Below are 18,318 nucleotides of genomic sequence, written 5' to 3'. Positions count from 1 at the left end.
CCGGGGGCGGAGCCGGCGGGGCGGGGGCACGGCCGGGACATGGCGGCGGGACCCGCACGGCCCCGGCGGGACATCCCGCACGGGCACGGGAGGGATTTGCTGGGCAGGAGGGCTTAACGGACTGCCAGCCCGGCCGAAGCAGCGGGGCTGGGGCGCGGTCGCGTCAAGGCTCTTTCCTTAACGCAGCCGGAAAGGTGCTTTCCCTCCGCCCCCCCAGCGGACGGTGAGCTTGAAGGGACCTCGACTGTTGTTTGGGAGCCACGTGCTGGGGACAGAGGACAGCGGTGGGAGCTCCCCCCGGGGCCGTTACCGTATGAGAAGTCTCAGCGCGGGCCCGGCTCCTGCCCCCGGTTGCCCCTCGGGCTCCCCCCGAGCCGAACCAACCCCGCGGTGGCCCAGGGCATGTGCTCTCGGCAGGGAGAGCAGGCGGAGGAACCCCACCCCAGCCCCCCAGTCACGGCCACCCGTGAAGTGCTCGCCCGAAATAAGATGCAGAGGCCACGTGTGCTCTATAGAATGTATTATAAATTATACCATGCATCCATTAACAAAATATACAAAGCTGACAGAAATATATCTTAAGCCTGAGCATACAGCATCTAAACCCTAGTAAAAAGTAACCTAAAGGGAACAGCATCTCACGCTTGACATTTCAATCTGCAATAAAAGTGTTCCTCCTCAGATGTTTTAGTTTTGTTAATTTATAGACACATTAACATTCCAATTACGAAGGTACACACAGAGAGAACATGGGTCCTGCTGAGCCTGACAGATCCAAGCAAATAACCACACTACACTTCAAAGTGTCACCAGCTTCTGCATTGCATCCCTGTCCTTTCCTGCTCCTCGTTCTAGAGTTGGCATTAGTCAGAATATACTCAAAACAGCACATCCAAGTTAAAGTGGGGAAAGTTACAGAAGGATCTTTAACTGGTCCACAGCACACAGTTGTACCGATGTACAGAGATGGGAAACACTGCAAAATAGTTCTACTGTATTTCAAAATAAACATTTAAGAGTGTATCTTCCACAGTCTATAAAAATAGGTTTAAAACAAAAGTGGTATGATACATTTGTTTTCTTGAACTATTTTAATGGTCTCTCTATGGGTACTAAGTCTTTTAAAAAATTCCTACTGGTAACGTGGTCAGTCACAATACTGACACCACTTCAGCTACATTGTGACAAAACAGAACACTTTAGTTTGAAGCAGGGGCAATATAAAGTATTTTAGGATCAATGGTCTCCTACACTGTCACCTACAGAGGGACTGAACTCTGAGGAATTATCTATGGATACCCCACTGCACAGCAGTGTCTGGTGCTCGTTTCTTGTGATTCTTCAGAATCAAATCTCTCTCAGCACATTTATAAGGGAATTCTTAGATTTCCAGATTAAATATGGGCATCTAAAACAAAATCCTTACAAGAAAATTGGATCCTACACATGTGGCTATGGAAACACAGAAGCAGCTAGAACCATCAGAGGAGACTGTACACTTGAAAGTGCTTAAGTTAATGCATTTTTCAAACTCTAAAGTATAAAGTTACCCAATCCCTGCCTCAAGCACTCTTCCCATTACTAAACATTACCAGAATTTGTACTCCAATTCAGGTCTGGGTTTCTACACATTCTTGAACTTTCTACATGGTATTAACAGAGTAAGACATTTGCACTATACTGAAAAAAAGATAAAGGTCATATTTTTAATATTTTTATAAAGAGTCTGTAAAGATTCTTAGAAAGGCCTTTACTACCCTTGCACTCCATTTTTAACAAAATATTTTATGTAGGTTATACTTTTCTGTTAGAGATCTGGTTTGCACTATCATTACTAGAGCTGGTTCAGTTGCTGGTGGTAAATTCACTCTCCTGCTTCTTTCTGCTACAACAAACAACAACTTCCCTGGTATTTATCAGTATAACTGCAGTTACACTTTTTTTAGACTAGATTCAAGATGGCTTTTGTCTATGAATAACTTCTTTTTCTTAGAATAATTTGTAAGGTTTAAGTCTGTTACAATACTATCATGCATTGGAAAACCAATTACTAAATCATCAGAAGAAACAACTTGCTAGTTTTGGGCATCTCTTGTATAATCGTCAGGACTACATTTTGCAACAGTATTTTACACTTATTCCTATTCCAAAGCTAGTCAAAAGTCAACAAAAATGTCCAGCTGCCTAAAAAAAGATTTTACAAACAGTAAAAGGGGAAGCTCTCATCTGGGTGCAAGTTTAGTTCTACAGGATTCCCTGATAAAAGGATTCAGTCTGAAATTAAAGAGTTAAAGACTATCCATTTAACTGTGAGGTTCAAATTACAATTGAAATTCTGGTGTCCAGTTCAAGAGATGCCATGACAAGGGCTGTTTGACATTTCCTTGAGAAAAAAAAAAAGAGTCAAAACCTCAAAGTTTTAATCACACCTCCAAACAGAAAGCAGCTGAGGAGCAGCCTTCTCCTGCTGTAGTGTTTAATGAGAGTTTACTCAATGAAGACAATTCCTCCCTCCACCAGGCAGGTTCAGCATCTACTGCTGTACCAGTCACTGTTACTGATCTGAAGTAATTCAGTTACCACTTGAATCATATTATTGTTGTGTTTCTTCAGCAGCCTCAGGTTTAACTGCCTGTCACAGAATCCCATCTCACACAGGCTGGACAGCAGAGTGGCAGTCTGCTCTTCTGTAGCTGCAGGTTGCTGAAAACAAAAGATAGTAAGATCAGCTGAAAAAAGAAAGTTTATTATACTGGAATAGAATTGAGGCACAGAGACCCTTTGGGCCCCAGTTAAGCCATTTATATTCCCTTTCACTGCTCACTTACAAAGGTGAGTTACTACTCTTACATGATGCTACAAGAGAAATGCTTCCATGCTCATGGCATGGATTTCCCAGTCTGCTGGGCACAACACACCTCAAAGGGATGCCATCAAGCTTAATATTCTACTCTTACATGAAGTCCTATATAGAATATTGTACATTTATAATGCACAGCTATAAATTTAAGGTTGTGACTCTATGAATAATCTCATAGCATACAGGAAAGACATTTACCTGCTCAATAATGGGAGGTCCAGCAAATAATGCCTTGTAGGCAGAAGCAGCAACGGACAAAGCTCCTTTGACAAGTTCTCCTGCAATGCTGCTCCCTTGAGGGTACCTGTGGAGAGGCCAGGTCTTACTTTAGGGTCAGTTTGTTTCAGCAAAATGCAAATCTCTGCCTGTTGATGTGCCAGCTGTTGGAGAGAACAGCCCCTGATCCACAGGAATCAGCACTGTTTGGGAACTGAGCTATGCAGGAAGCTCATTCCTTTGTGGCTTTATGCTTTCCATAAAGTGACCTTTTGTAAACAGTTAAGTGTTCTCACCTAGAAGAGAACACCCATGTGTGAAAGCTGTGCACTGACACATCCATTCAGGCCAGAGTAACTTTCATGTGTTTTCCATAAATTCTAAGTCACTTAATATTCTGTTCAATGTTTTGCCTTATTCCTCCAGTCTCAGTATCTTAAGACACTTAATTTTATACCTAACTTGCAAATCACCATTTTAAGAATCCTGAGATTTTCCAGAAAACAAACCCCACAGAAATTTAGAAGGATTCAGCTTGAGCTTTTCAGAAACTTTTGCTTGCCCGTTTTCTTGCCAGATCCTGTAGATCTGCGTCCAAGTAGAAACCAAAATCTTATAAAAACACAGCATTATAAAATTCAGCATATTTCCTTTAAGAAGGGAGGCCTTTCTCCAAACTAATGTCTACATGAAGTCTGTAAGCCAGTGCCTTTTCCTGGGTGCTAATTTAGCAGTACTCAGTTTAAAACAGTGTTTGTGAAGTCACAGCTTCAGCATCATTACCTTGGGTATTCTGAGAACTTCTGTTTACTAGGGGGAAATTCAGAAGATCCTGGACCATGACTGTCTTCACCACTGGGCTCTGGAAAAGGAATCAAAAATGTCAACAGGTCCAGTTAATGAGAAGCTGGAGAGATGCAGCTCATATACATAAATGGAAAGGAGTGGGACTCAGCATAACAAGACATCAAATTCAGTACTAGGCATAAAGAACAGGTGATAGCAACAGGATGCACTCTTTATTAAGTACTGTCAATACCTTCTCTTTGTATTTGATTATGAGGAGCAGAAGAGATATTCTCTGAAGCTGATATGTTTAGTTCCTGGAAGATATGATCCTGAAGAGATGCAAGATTCCTGAAAACATAAAGCAGAAAAAATTACTTTTACTACTTTTATTCTACATGTACATACACAGGTAAGTCAAGATCAAGAGACAAAAGAAAAAACTTCACGTGGTCCCTTCTCTCCCTGTCTTGCACTACTTAAGTCAGTGAGTTAAAAAGTTGCAGAATTTAAGGACATTCACCTCAGTATAAGACAAGACTTTCGTTACAACAATTCTCTTTAGACACTGAACTTAAGCACAAGACCCTGCAGACTCTACACCAACACCAGCATCCTCATTTCATTCTTGAGCCCAAAGCATACCTTGGTGTCTGGGGTGAGGTGTCCACAGTCTCTGGGGTCAGTGGTACTGCAGCCAGTGTTTGGGAAGTTGACAACATGTCACTGACCCTGTGGATCTGTGGCTGGCTTCCCACTTCGGGGCTCTCTGCTCCTGCTTCAAGTTCTCCTGTCTTTTCCAAACTGGGCTGAGAAAGAGCTGAACTATACATGGACTCGCCTAAAGGCCGACTTGTGTCAAAGCACTCAGGGAGAATAATGATGTAATCCTCTGATGAAGCAGAGGAGCCTTGACTCTGAACATCATCTTTATCTTCCTCTTCCTCACAATTGTCAGTACCACTACAAGGGCTCGTGCTCTCAGCAGATGGTGGAAGGTCCCCTTCCTTCCCTAAGGAAAAAAAGTGAGGTATTACCATTACCCATTTTGTATGGACAACAGAGACAGCATTGTCCCAGCTGTAAGAGACAAGTATTTAGAAACAACTGTAAATCTTTGCTGATGCTATTAATGGTATCATTTGCTTTGTCTGTTGGGGGGAGGGTATAGTGTGAAAGAGTAAGTGATCTTAGTGTTAAGCCTATATAAATACAAATACACTGCTGATATTAATGCTTAAAATAAAAACAGGAATAAGAGCTATACAGGGAACTTAAAAAAAGTTTTCAGCACCTAAATTACATACATTAGAAACAGGTCAGAAACAGTTATATGTACTGACTTCAAGCTACATGTACAGAATATGGAGGCACCAGTCAAGCCTAACATATGAGCACTTATTATATATGGAACCTTTATGCCTCGATTTCATTTTTTAGAAAAGCAGCTGTTCAATTAGGTGCTTGTTCAGAGTACTGACACCAATTTTCTGATGCAATGATTCTCTTTGTGTAATTAGGATCGATTTCCTGGAACAGCCAGATGGTTTTATACCTTTTTTTTTTGTAGCCCTTATTATTACAGCTTCATCTTCAATTCAAATCTATTTTACTTACCGCAGTAATTTTCCGTAATTAGCTCTGACTGATGAATCCTTGCTTCCTTTTTGGAAGTGGAATTAGTATTTATCACAGGAGATTCTTCATTTATCATATTGCAACTGAAGGAGTCTTGCAATGTTTGTAAAGAGTCTAACAAAACAATCAGGGAAAACAATTTAATGTTATCACCACCTGAGCTGAGCAATCTGTGTCCCATGTCTGACTCCAAACAAGTCAAACCAGAGAAGGCAGCTGACAGTACTTACTCTGAAGGATTTTATTTTTTTTTTGTGGAGGCTTGTGGTCAGGTGCAGCATCCAGGGTCAGAGATCGAATTACAGTTTCACAGACAAACTGAGTCCCGCTCATATCTTCTTCCCCTTCCTCCTGGTTCAATGCATGCTCAGCTTTCACCTTCACCGTGGAAGAGTCCACAGCAAGGCAGTCTTCTGCCACTCCTTGGGAAGGGAAATGTAATAGATTTTACTACCACCACAAGGCAATGTAACTATAAGAACAATTTTTTAGGCTAGCCATGGCTAATATTGACTCTGCGTGTTAATTCTTCCTAAAAATTGAAAGATTTTTGAATTCAGTTCAAGTTGAACGTCAAAGTGATTGAGAAGCATAGGGGGCCCCACCTGGAGTGTTTTGAGTACAGCCTAGTCTATAAAGGGCAAATTGTTAACTCTCCCAACAATTCTAGTGGCAAGTTAATTCTAGACAAATTAAGAAAAGCATTTGAAAGGACTTTTTAAAAGGGCATGCAGTAATAGAACAACAGGAAATGGCTTTAAACTCAAGGAGGGTACATTTAGATTAGATATTAGGCAGAAGTTCTTCCCCGTGAGGGTCATGAGGCCCTGGCACAGGTTGCCCAGAGAAGCTGTGGCTGCCCCATCCCTGGAAGTGTCCAAGGCCAGGTTGGACAGGGCCAAGAGCAACCTGGGATAGTGGAAGGTGTCCCTGCCCGTGGCAGGGGGGTGGTTAGAACTGGATGATCTTTAGGGTCCCTTCCAACCCAAACCATTCCATGATTCTATGGGTTGTATTTCTGAATCTACATATATTATGCTCCAACCTCTACATTCAGGAGAGCAGCATCAGGCTACAGGTTTATGAGCCAAACAATCATTTGTTTTTCCAAAGAAAGAAAAGACAGTAGTTAGAATTCTTTTCAGACATCAGGTCTGTTGACTACACAGAAGTGACAATATCCTCCCTTCACCCCCAAGCTCCCCAGGACTACTGCTTACCAGGAACTAGTTTAAATCCACTCCCCTCATTCTCCTCCTCTATCTGACCTAAGCCAGGTTTCTCCAGCAAGGGGCTGTCATGTGGCAAAGGGGACATGCATGGAGTCATGTCTGAAAAACACAGGGAGCAAAGATAATTGGCACTAAGGGAGTAGGAGCCTCTAGGTGTTAACATTTTAAGAAGTTATTCTTTTTAAGGGACTGAAGAAACTCAGTTATTTTGCAAGATAATTTGGTGAAATAAACAACTAACTTTGCATGACACTGCCACTGGTTGTGCAAAGAAAGTGGCAGCATTCTTCAACACCTGCAATGTTATGGTCTTGGGGATATGAAGGTGAAAAGAAGCCAATACTGAAAAATGCAAAGGATAGCTGTCTGTGCTCAAGACAGAACACAGCATACAAGAGCCTTACCAACAGGAGTATTGTGTGGCACTCGCTCCAATTCCTGCACAATATTAATGTCCAACAGCTCAAAGGACAGCAAATCCTACATGAAGAAACACCACACAAGTTTTCATCAGCAAACCCTAAAATAGAATCATATCTGTACTTGGCAGCCCAGATCCCACTTGGTTCAAGTAACATTTAGTTCCTCAGAGGGCAGTTTTCCCACAACATACACCCATGTCATAGGATGTGGTGCACAAATCAGGGCAGTGAGAGATAAAGTTAAGAACTCCCTTGTTAGGGGCCAGAGAAAGAGCCAATGCTGACTCTTTTTTGAGAATCTTAATCTCTCCTGCACAAACCTTCCACATAGTGACAGTCCCTGATACCAGTTAGAAGAAAACAGCTCTGCCATATATAATGCAATACACTCTGTCTGAAAGTAGAGTGGCCAGTTCAGAGCTCAGAACCTTTATTCTCATGGATGTCTACATACCTAGACATCAAACCTGAGATGGTTTGCTTTATCTCTGTCTGAATTTCAGCACTTTACCTGTGCAGTGAGGAGATCAACAGACGGGATGTAAAATTCTCTCTCACTTGGCAGATTTTTGATCTTTAAAGGAATAGCTGGCAGAGATACTTCAGCCTGCTCTGTGATTTCACCCATCAGTTGAGCACCTGCTTCTGTTTTTAAGGAAGCATCCTGAAAAAACAAAAAAACAGTGTCCCAGAAGCCCCTTAGGCAGACAGTAAATAAAATAATAGATAAAATGTAAAGCCCGAATTTTTGTAAGCACTCAAGTAACTTGAAAGAGATTTAAAATAACTCAGAGGTCAAAAGGACAAGATCTAAGAAAGAGAAATTCTGCAGTGTTTCAGTTCAAAGAACTAGACAAATAGCTAAAGCAGACTGATAACTAATCTCATGCCTGTCAAAAAGAATAACCATTTTAGAACTTATAAATGCAATATATCTTGCATTTCTTTCTTATTAAAAATAGAATTTAAAAGGAAACAACTAAAAGAATCCCCTCAAATAGTTAGTAACACTCTGCCAAACAATACACAATGCTCCTTCTCCTAGATAATTCAGAATTTCCCCAATACCAGGTAGTGACTTGCCTGTTTGGTGCTGGAACTGTTACTCTTCTGACAGGAGTCAGAATCCTTCCAATCACTTTCTGGATAGTCAGCAGCTGGAGAGGGATCCACAACAATACTGCACCAGATCCTTGGCCCAAACTGTTCTCCTTTGTGTGACAGTCTCCAGTGAGAAGTGTAAGTTCCTTCAATATTAGGAGCTACAAACTCGACTGAAACAGTTCCCACTTGTCCCGATGGAAGGGATGGCACTAACACATCTTTTTTCTCAGCAGATGCCAAGGTCAGATTTCCCCACATAAGTTTCAGCTGAAATATAGAGCAGAAAAAGCCAAAAATTAACTCCTAGACAGCTCATTGTCCCAGAATTCCCAGCTTGTGAATCAACAGGCCAAAGGAAATCCTAAATGGGTCCCCACAGAGAATTCACACGGAAGTATTATCTTCCAGAACTATTTTAGTGTGTAAAAGTAATAGCAAAGGCAAGATACCTTTGTGTCTGAGCTCCATTCCACATTGCCAGTATTTTTCATTCGCCAGTGTTTGATAAACTTTGTTCCTGGTTGCAAGTGAGTGCCATCAGGCAAATTCTCATCCACAAATACTGCACTTAGCGTTGGGACAATTGCTTGGAAGGGTTGATTAGCACTCCTGAGATTGAGGAAACAACAAAAAATACACCAAAACTGAAGAAGTTCAGCTGCCAATAACGTTAATCTGACTTTTAAATGCCCTAAATAGAAGAGATGAATTAAAGAAACTAGAACTATACAAGTTTTACCCTGTACATTCATAAACCCAAAGGGAATAGGAAATGCAAAGTGATTGCCTGCAAAGGCTGCTGTCTAATGAACCTCAGCCTGAGAGCACACAAAGAAAAAAGAGCACTGAACATCATAAGTACACAGAATGTACTTGACCTTACGCAGACACACTTAATAAAGCAGGAAGACACAGACTTCTTAAAAACTGGCAGCAAGGTTCATTTTTGCTGTATGCACATGCATGTGTATATAATCCCAGGCATTCCCCTTCCTCCTAAACCTAGATAAATCAGGAAGTTTCTGCTAATAACCATCAGTAACTTTTTTCCTTCTCCTGGGAGAGCTCCTCCCAATCAAAAACACTCCACCTTGCAAATAAAAAATTCTCACAGGATCCAATGACAAATCATACTCTGAACGAGCAACTTCATAACCTTCCCCCACTTTAACTTGGTCTCACCACAAAAGCTCAGACAGCACAACTACCAGGTGCTCAGCTATCAACATCTCTTACAGGAAGGTGTTAGGTTGGAGACTCTCAGATTTCAGAGTAGGTGAGCTGCTCGTTTCCAATACGTGGACAGAGTTCCACAGATGAATTTTCCTGTGCAATTTTAGCTGCTTTTTGAGCTCTCGGACCTCTGCTTTTCGCTGTTTCTTTTCTGCTCGTAACCTTTGCTTCTCTGCCTTCAGAAATCTTTTGTCCATCTGTTTTTGGAGCCTGCAGAGAGAATAAGACACTATTATAATACATTGAATTGGCCAGAATTTAGCTTTAGTCAGCAGAGTCTTAGTCTTAAGGGAACACTTCAGGAAATGTCTCAGGCTTCTAGACTGGATACCAAATAATTTCCAAAGAACATCCTCAGAGTTGCTTGTGGAACTAGTTTGAATGGTCTCAGTGAAAGAGCAAAGGCAAATACAGAGTGCTCAAAGAAAAAGCAAGCTTTCAAAGTTTGCTATCCACCTATGACACAAAAGTCTGTATTTTCTATTTTATTATTAAAAATAATAAAAGATTTGTGACTTAGGCCCTTTGTATGTAGCTATTTTGAGCTACACACAATAAAGTTTGAGTACCATTTCTCGTTCTCTCTAAAATAAAAGCTGAACATCAACCTCAATACAGGTGTTTCCATTTGCTATCAGGACAATCTTGTCAGGTACTGGCAGGTGGGTTTTTTTTACCTGACTTGCTCCAGAGTGGCAGGAAGGCGTGGTGGGAGCTCTGCAGGGCTGTAATTCTCAGCAGTGCAGAGGACGGGCCTGCGCAGCTTTAACAAGACGTGGTTTGGATCATGGGCGTATGTTCCTGCTTCACACTCTTCACAGATATTGTAGGCTGGACAAAGGCTGCAAAGCAGAAGAGACAGAATGTTACCAAGAGGCAAAGAATTTCTGCAGAGAAACAACTCTGTGTCACGCTACTGCTGTAGGCAGTGCCCAAAAGACAGCACCTGGTTGTCCAACTTATACATCGATATTGGGAGCCATCTGGAATATCTAGATGATTCTCTCTCTTCTGGGCAAAACTGTAACACAGTCCCCACTTCCTTCTTGAACACACATTGAAAAAAAATTGATGCTTCCTTTAGCAAAATGACTAAAATTGTTGCTACGAAGGATAGAACATTTTACTGAAATCCAGTGCCAGCACCATACTTATGAAAATACAGAGGCTAAGTCAACAAGTACCCAGGGTTGCAAAGCAGATGGTCCTACAGGAACAGGACTGATAAAAAACAGGCTCTCATCTCCTGTCAGCAAGAAAAAAAAAAGCATCCAAAGAAAAACCCTGTTACGATTTGATCCACTGCTTCTGCCTAGTCCCAAAACACTTACCTTTACAGCAGTTGCCTCATTTGAATAAAACCCTCACTTTTAAACACCTCACTTAAGACATTCATCAATACCTATTTCATATTATTAAACTGACAAGCCAGATCATTAAAAAAAGCATGATCTGCCTTAGTTTCATTGACTCTTAGAGCCAAACAAAGCATTACTGTAGGCTGGTTTTGTTTAGTTAACCGAGCAAAACATTTTCCTTTACAATTACTGCATGTTACGTGCAAATAAGGTAAAGAGTGATGGTGAATAGAGCAGGTGTTAAAAAGTTCTCTCACTTTATCACCTTTGCTCGAAATAGTATTACTCTTGTTTTTATGCAGACAAAGTCCAGTCACCACGGAGACGTTGGTGAGACACATACTAACATTCTGAAAGGCACAGCAGGCTGCTGGTTAGAGACCTAGAAGTCTGTGACCCCCAGGCAGTTCCTGAGGCTCCAGGACCCAGGACAGGCCAGGTTTCCCACACTCCCGTGGCCCTGTACCTGCACTGGTAGCGCACCCCGACGATCCGGGCCCGGCAGTTGCAGCAGGAGATCAACCAGTCACAGGGGCTGCCCTCCGGAGGGGGAGGTGCTGCTGCAGCTGAGCTCTCAGCAAAGTCTGCAGGCTGACTGCCATGAACAAGCTTCTCATACAGCTTCTGCTCCAGCTTCTCGACAGTCTCCTTAACTACTTGTTCCCTGAACTAGAAAGAAATCGAAGTGGTCACGGGTGAGGCCCACCCGCACGGTTTGAAAAGTCGCGTTACGTTTTCTCAAGTCTCACAACCCCCTAAGTCAGTAGTTCAGAACCCACTTCCCACACACCCAGCACATTCTACAGGAAATTAAACAACTATCCCATTCCAGAGGATTTTTATTGTAGAAAATACCAGCCCAGAGCTTTTAAAAAGGCAAGTTAAAAATCACATACTTGTGCTTACAACATTAAGGTTCTTCTTCCATGACTTTGCATGAAGGGAAGGAAACTCATCTCCAAAACAATTATCACAACTCCCAAACCCTTCTGGAGTCTCTACAGTTAAATTGTGATTTGTCTATCAGGGATGTTTTAGACATAACCATGAACTTCCCCTCTCTTTAAGTTTGTATGAAAAGGTGGCAAAGAAAGAAAGGAAACTCTAGAAAAAAAAGCTTAAAGATAAATGCACATACTACTGTATACTGAACCTTTTAGTTTCAAGAACTCATTAGCTAATGAATTCTTAGTGATGGTATCAAACTGCTTCTCAGTGATGTTTATTAGCTATTCAAAACAAGTTAACAACCACATTTTAATTGCTGGGTATTGTCAATGGCTTCCTGGAAGTATTTACTCAAAGTGAACGGTCAAGAAAAGCAAGGTCATTAAATGCTCTGCTTCCAATCACAGGAAACCATATCTATTGCCCTGCTGAAACTGGACAATCAAGAGTCTACAACAGCAACACTATTCCTATTCCATGCTCTCCCACGATGAGGGGTCTGGAGTTCCTAGGGCTGTCTGGATTCTATCATGGGAGCAACTTAAAACTACACTCAAAACTAACCAAATGCATAACCCAAACAATCCACTTTTCACAAGGGGCATGGATCAAGCTGTGCTGACAGCAACTGTGTTGAGATGTCTAGAGTTAGGCATCACAAGGAACTCTTCCACCCACAACTTCTTATGCATTTCTTTAGGAATACCAACACTTGCAAGACAATGCACTTACTGTTTCCAAGTAGCTTGTAAACCATTCTGGAGGGTTTTCACTTGTGCTTCCTGCTTGTGTCTGATTTAACTTCTGCTGGGGGAAAAAAACCAAACCAAACAAACAAAAAAGCGTGCAAAGTTGAAAAAAACATCCTCAACACAGCAAGTTAACCACTGAAACAGCTCTCAAGCATCTCTATAAAAAAAATTTTAAAGTTCTTCAGAAAACAGTGGAGAAGCAACACAAGGTAACCACTGACATTTTCCTGAAAGATTTCTGCTTCATTGGCACTTGAGTGTAATTACACACCAAATCCAAAGTAGTCAAGTATACAACAGTTATTAGAAGGCAATGAGGGCTTCAGGAGACCAATGACTTTGTTTATCAAAATATTTAAGAATGGTCAACATGAAAGCATCTGTATTTCTAAAACACCTGTATTTCTAAAGGCAGCATCAAACTATCCTCTTGAAAATTCAAACTATTTGGTGAGCTTCAGTGGGTGCAGGTAGCTGAAAACAGAGACCAACCTCTGAACTCAGTTTTGATGTATGAGTAAAGAGGATAATAAGTCCATAAAGTGAATGACACTTACTAATTCTTTGTTTTAATTAATACATAATGCAGCTCTAGTTCCTACCTGAATGGTCAGCTCCTTGTCATCTTTTAATTCTTCCTGTAATCCCTGAGCCAGCATGGAATAGCATAAAAGAGGTTTCTTCTCATCTTTCAGAAGCATCAGCTTTTCTGTCACAGTTTTTTCAGGTACTTGCAAAGCACAAGCAGGGTTTCTTTCATAGGCATTCATCTGAAGTTGATTTCCTTGTTTAACTGCAATCTAAACAAACAGTACACACATACACCACGTTTTACACTTTCAATCAGCATACAAAATCTGTAAAAATACAGCACTGCACTACATCAGAGAGAACAGGGAAAAGATGGGGAAAGACTAACAGACAAAAAGAAAACAGAGATGCCAAGGTAGAGTCAACTGATATTCTACTTCTTAAAGGTTACCAATATGCTTATTAAAAGGCTTATTACATGCCAAAGGATAATAATGCAGATATCCTACAGGAATTTTTCAACCTAAAATAAAGTGTTCACATGTGCCAGTAAATAACAGATTCTGCCCAGAAATTTATGATTATTTTCAAATGATCAGATTTTAAATTCAGACCACGAGGAAAAAGTTCCGGAAACATTACTAAGGTAAAACTGAGATGTAAAGGAATGCAATTTTATTTTGTCTACATAAAATTAACTGCTCCTAAAGTAACTAAGCATTGACACTAACAGAATTTTCAATGTTTTACTCTGGCAGTAGAGTCTGTGTGACAAGATTCTTGAAGGGATCCACAAGAGCCCAGCATCTCCAAATATGGGATTACTGTTTGAGGAAGTCAGTCACTTAACCAACCAATTGCTGTTCAGGGTCCTGAATCACAACTGCCTGTGCAACTAATTTACACAAAGCAAGATTAGCCAGGATGGAAAAAAAAAATCAGTAAGATATTCAAGCTATTCGGATTTCCATGGGCCAGGTAATTCTGGTATTTTCTCAGCTACATCAATTTTCATCGGAGAACAGTGAATATATTGAAAAAGTCAAAGAGAGCATTTACCTTCAGAGCTTCTTCATATTCCTCTAAAGAAAAAGAGAAAAATGTGAATTTTCCCTGTCTCAAACAGATACAAATTTAGCACACAGTCTTTAGGGAGTCTTACACCACAAGAAGTCTCCATTACCTTCTGTAAATTCTTTTAAAGTAGTGCTACTGAAAGAAAAAAATTGTATATACAGCAACAAGCACACCTTCTCACAGCTAAGAGCTGCATCATTCCATTGATTTAGCCATACCCAATTTGTTCCTACAGACCAAAAACTCCTTCCTTTGGGAAGAATTTGATGCCCAACGATATATAAAATACAAAAATCAAAAAGCAAGCATTCTCAAGTGCTTCTCCAAAAACCACAAACAACGGTTGGGGTCTGCTTCTTGATTTCACTTCAGTAAAGCAGCAGCTCACCTTTGCTATTCACAGAGACCTGCAAAGAAAAATAACAGTGAGTGAGAGCCACAGACATATTTTTGCAATTCTCTTACAATTACCACACTTCCAGAATAAAAGTACTTTTATTTGGAGTTTCCAAAACACCACTCCAAATACAGATACTCATTTATCCATTCTGCTCACAGAACAGAAGCTATTTAATACAAGAAGCTATTTAATGCCTACAGTATTGCCTGATTCTGAACAGGGTTTAGTCAGTTTGACCAGTATTTCAAAGAGAACTTTTCACAGATGCATCTATATATTTATATAAAATACAAGCTAGAAAATAAGGGAAGAATCTTTCCCTGAAAGGTTGCTGGGACTATCTTGACATTTCCCCTTAGGGGGAAAAAAAAATAACTACAGGGACTCCATCTCTGCAATTCAGTAGAGCTATAACCTAAGCAGTGGAACATGGGGTTTGCAAAAGGTCCATTGTGTCTAAGAGTTACATTTTCCTCTGAACCTCTAGACAAACAGAAAGAACACGAGAGGGTGAGGCTGTGCCAAGCAGGAAGTTACTCAACAAGGACAACTAAAAGTAACCAATTTGTTTTCTGAGGCAGTAATCTGCTTGGAGATTACAGCAATTGCATAAAGCAAGCAGAGGATTTGAGTACACCAGATCACTGAAGCAAACATATGCTAATGACAGGGGACCTACATTTTCCAGAGGAAGGAGTGTAGATTGAAGAGCCAGGGCTTTACCATGGCTGCAAACACCAATAGTTCCAACTAACTTATTCTCACAAAAAGAAAAACCAAGTTCCTCAACAGAAACATCCCTCCCTCAGAGCACACAGAACCACTGTGGGGTGGGAAAAAGAAAGGCAGCAGCTTCTAAGAAAAGTATTATTTTAAAATATGTATGCTGCATTAAGAGTAAAACCACCAGACTAACAGCTATTTTCTTATTAAAGGGACAAACCACCCCCATCCCCTGATCTACATAACAGATGCTCCTGAAGGACCCACTACAAATCACTGTGAGGCAGAAAGGTTCCCAGCAGTCATTTTCTGGTTGACTTATTGGGAAGGTAGGGTGGTAGGTATTTTACCTCATCATTGTCCTCATCAATGTATTTGATCTGAATGTTGTCCAGGTCGAATGAAACTTTAACCTGTAATGAAAAAAAATGAACACAAAACCACAATGAGACAGGACTACAGGTGTCCTCAGTTAAACATGATTATTAATTAGGAGTAATATTATAACCCTCCCACCCCTCCCTTCTGTTTCCCAACTGAAGCAAAGACTGTTTTACAGAATCCATTCCTCTGAAGTTGAATCACTCTCCTCGGTGCCTTTCCTCCAACTGTTACTAACTTTCCCTAATGAAAAGAATAAACTCATTTCTTTCATGTTGCACCTTCCCTAGTTAATGTTTACTCCAAAACAAATAATAATAACCTTCCCATTCTGAGAGGACAAGCTCAGGGTTAATAAACTCAGTCATAGTAAACACTGCCAAATGTGAAGGCTAAGGCCAGCAGTCCCCAAACACTACCTTTTACATTGAAAAGCACCTGGAATGCAGCTCACACAGGTGATCAGCCTTTTTTCAGCCTATCAGAATTTAGAGGACAAAGTTGAGCAGCTATTTTGCATTTTACATTAACAGGGCAGAGCCAACAGCACCAAATGAACCAGAAAGGAAGGCAGATGTTTCCATACACTCAGCAAGTCTCCAAGGCTCCTGGACAGTTTGTAGCAGGTACCTACACAAGCTGTATCCTTTCTGAAAGACTTGACACGTTCTGCCAGCCCAGACCTAACAGAACACCTCAGTTGACAGAGGCTGTTGGGACTCACACAGCACCACTGGAGCACAGGGACACAGCCATACACATTCTGCAGTGGACATGCTACAGGCAGGCTCTTCCAGCAGCATATCCCAAATTTTGGGACTGCAGTGAGAGAACAGACTCGGCTTATCAAGAAGAAACTGTGGTCTGTACCTACACTGTGTAGTACCACAGATTGTTCCCCTAAAGCTCAAACTAGAATGAGAGATCGGGTTATCCCTTAGAAACACATTCAATAAAATATTAAAACGTAGGAAAGACAGAGTTTAACTGATACTCTCTTCAAACAGTAATTCCCAGTAAAACACAACAGAAAGAATCCATGTTATTACCCTGGTTAGGGAAGCATTACTGTAATAGAACACCACACCTTGAACAAACACACCCTCGCTCTCAGACTACCTAAGATTAAGGGCAACACGGTGCTTACACACTAATCTGCTTCCAGCTTTGATGCAAGCAGGATTCTGACTAGCTCAGACATTCCTGCAGGGTCTACTTGCCACTAAGTATTTTAAGACTGAACTAGTGCCTCTTCCAGAGGACTGAAACACAACAAGTGAAGATGCTACATTTCAAGCTTTGAGCTTGAGTAATTCACAAAGCAAGAGCCTCCTGCACTCTGGAAAATGATAGCTAGAAGAGAAAATAAAATAGTGACAAGACCTCTTAAGGTACAACTTTAAAAGTAAGCTAAAAAACCAGAACAGTTGCTACAGAAGGAATAATAATTAAAAAAAAAATCACATTAGCTTCATAACAGCCAAGGGAGTGCTTATAACACAATTTTAGCCTCAGCCAGGAATTTTCACTAAATAGCCCTAAAAGCAAGCATCCAAACAAAAACTTTTGACTATACCAAGAGCATATACAGACCTTCATAAGCAACTGCCTACCCACACATGGCCCAGTCAGACACTGTTCTGTCCAAACTGGCACACACAGAGCTCCTGGAGGCAAGGGGCCAAAAACGTATCAGTGATTCGGTACCCCAGAAAGCACAGACGCATCCTCAGAAAAGCAACAGACACGCGTTACTTCACCATAACTACTTCAGTGAGTAAAAGAATGGCAGATAAGAGGAACAGAGTGTACTTTACAGAGGGGTACAAGGGCAAAACCAACCGTCCGTACCTGTGGAAATAGGCAAAGAACACGACTAAAGCCACCTGCTCTCACAGGAAAAAAAAGGACCCATAAGAATCTTTTTCCGAAACAGGTTTTTCAGGTCACTCTAAGCACACAGCGGGAGTTAAAGGCTAAAAGAAAACCCGAGATTGCAGCAGTACGAACCACCAGTGCTGAGAGCCTGGGAAACGGGGGACAGGGCTTTGGAAGGCGCGGGAGAAGATGCCGGGCCCTCGGAGAGCCGCTGGCACGGTCGGCATCTCACCGAGGCGGCTCGCCGCGGCTGCAACCCCCCCTTCCCCACCTCCCGCGGCCGGGCCGCGCTCACCATGGCCTCCACATCGGCCCACGTCGTGTGCGCCGGGTCCGACACGATGAAGCTGCGGGTGTCGCCGCGGCAGGAGACGCGGAGGGTCACCGGGGGCTCCATCGCGCGCTCCCGCGGGCCCAGGGGCAGCGCCGGCCGCCGGCCCGACCAGCCCAACATGGCGGCCCGAAGGGTGGTCGGCCCCACTCCCTCCGCGCAGCGCTATTGGCTGCCCCGCCTGTCACTCATCCTGCTCGCCAACCTGGTTGGCCGGAGGGGCGGGGCCGGGCGCCGTGGAACCACAACAATAAACAGAGCCGGGCACGCGCACGCAGCAACAACACTCATCCGCGCCTGCGCCGCCGCGCCTGCTGCGCGCGCCGCTGAAATCCGACGGCGGGGGTAAGGCGGAAGCGCCAGACCCAATCAGACGCGCCCGGCCCTGCCCGGCCCCGCCCNGCTGCGCGCGCCGCTGAAATCCGACGGCGGGGGTAAGGCGGAAGCG

At 42.2% G+C, this 18,318-nt stretch overlaps 1 protein-coding gene across 5 annotated transcripts; it reads right to left on the bottom strand.

Moving 5' to 3' along the window:
• Positions 1 to 503: 503 nt before the first annotated feature.
• NBR1 (NBR1, autophagy cargo receptor) lies at positions 504 to 17,983 on the bottom strand. Of its 5 annotated transcripts, none has more exons than XM_017834150.1 (21): positions 17,835 to 17,983; positions 15,631 to 15,693; positions 14,546 to 14,564; positions 14,140 to 14,162; positions 13,152 to 13,349; positions 12,530 to 12,604; positions 11,316 to 11,518; positions 10,169 to 10,333; positions 9,495 to 9,701; positions 8,708 to 8,867; positions 8,238 to 8,525; positions 7,666 to 7,818; positions 7,137 to 7,212; positions 6,721 to 6,831; positions 5,731 to 5,922; positions 5,480 to 5,614; positions 4,508 to 4,874; positions 4,116 to 4,213; positions 3,860 to 3,938; positions 3,059 to 3,164; positions 504 to 2,703 (listed from the first exon to the last, which is right to left on the bottom strand). In XM_017834150.1, the coding sequence occupies exons 1-21, from the start codon at positions 17,934 to 17,936 to the stop codon at positions 2,527 to 2,529; spliced, it is 2,997 nt and encodes a 998-aa protein (XP_017689639.1). In that variant the 5' UTR covers positions 17,937 to 17,983; the 3' UTR covers positions 504 to 2,526. The 5 variants fall into 5 exon arrangements, with proteins under 5 accessions (XP_017689639.1, XP_017689640.1, XP_017689641.1 ...); XM_017834151.1 differs by having other exon boundaries at positions 12,530 to 12,601; positions 17,835 to 17,982; XM_017834152.1 differs by lacking the exon at positions 17,835 to 17,983 and adding an exon at positions 15,849 to 15,950.
• Positions 17,984 to 18,318: the final 335 nt, after the last annotated feature.

The sequence above is a fragment of the Lepidothrix coronata genome, unplaced genomic scaffold (assembly GCF_001604755.1).
Source record: "Lepidothrix coronata isolate B3197 unplaced genomic scaffold, Lepidothrix_coronata-1.0 Scaffold229, whole genome shotgun sequence".
Classification (NCBI taxonomy): domain Eukaryota; kingdom Metazoa; phylum Chordata; class Aves; order Passeriformes; family Pipridae; genus Lepidothrix; species Lepidothrix coronata.
Note: the sequence above shows the minus strand (reverse complement) of the source record. Positions and strands in the feature narration are given on the sequence as shown.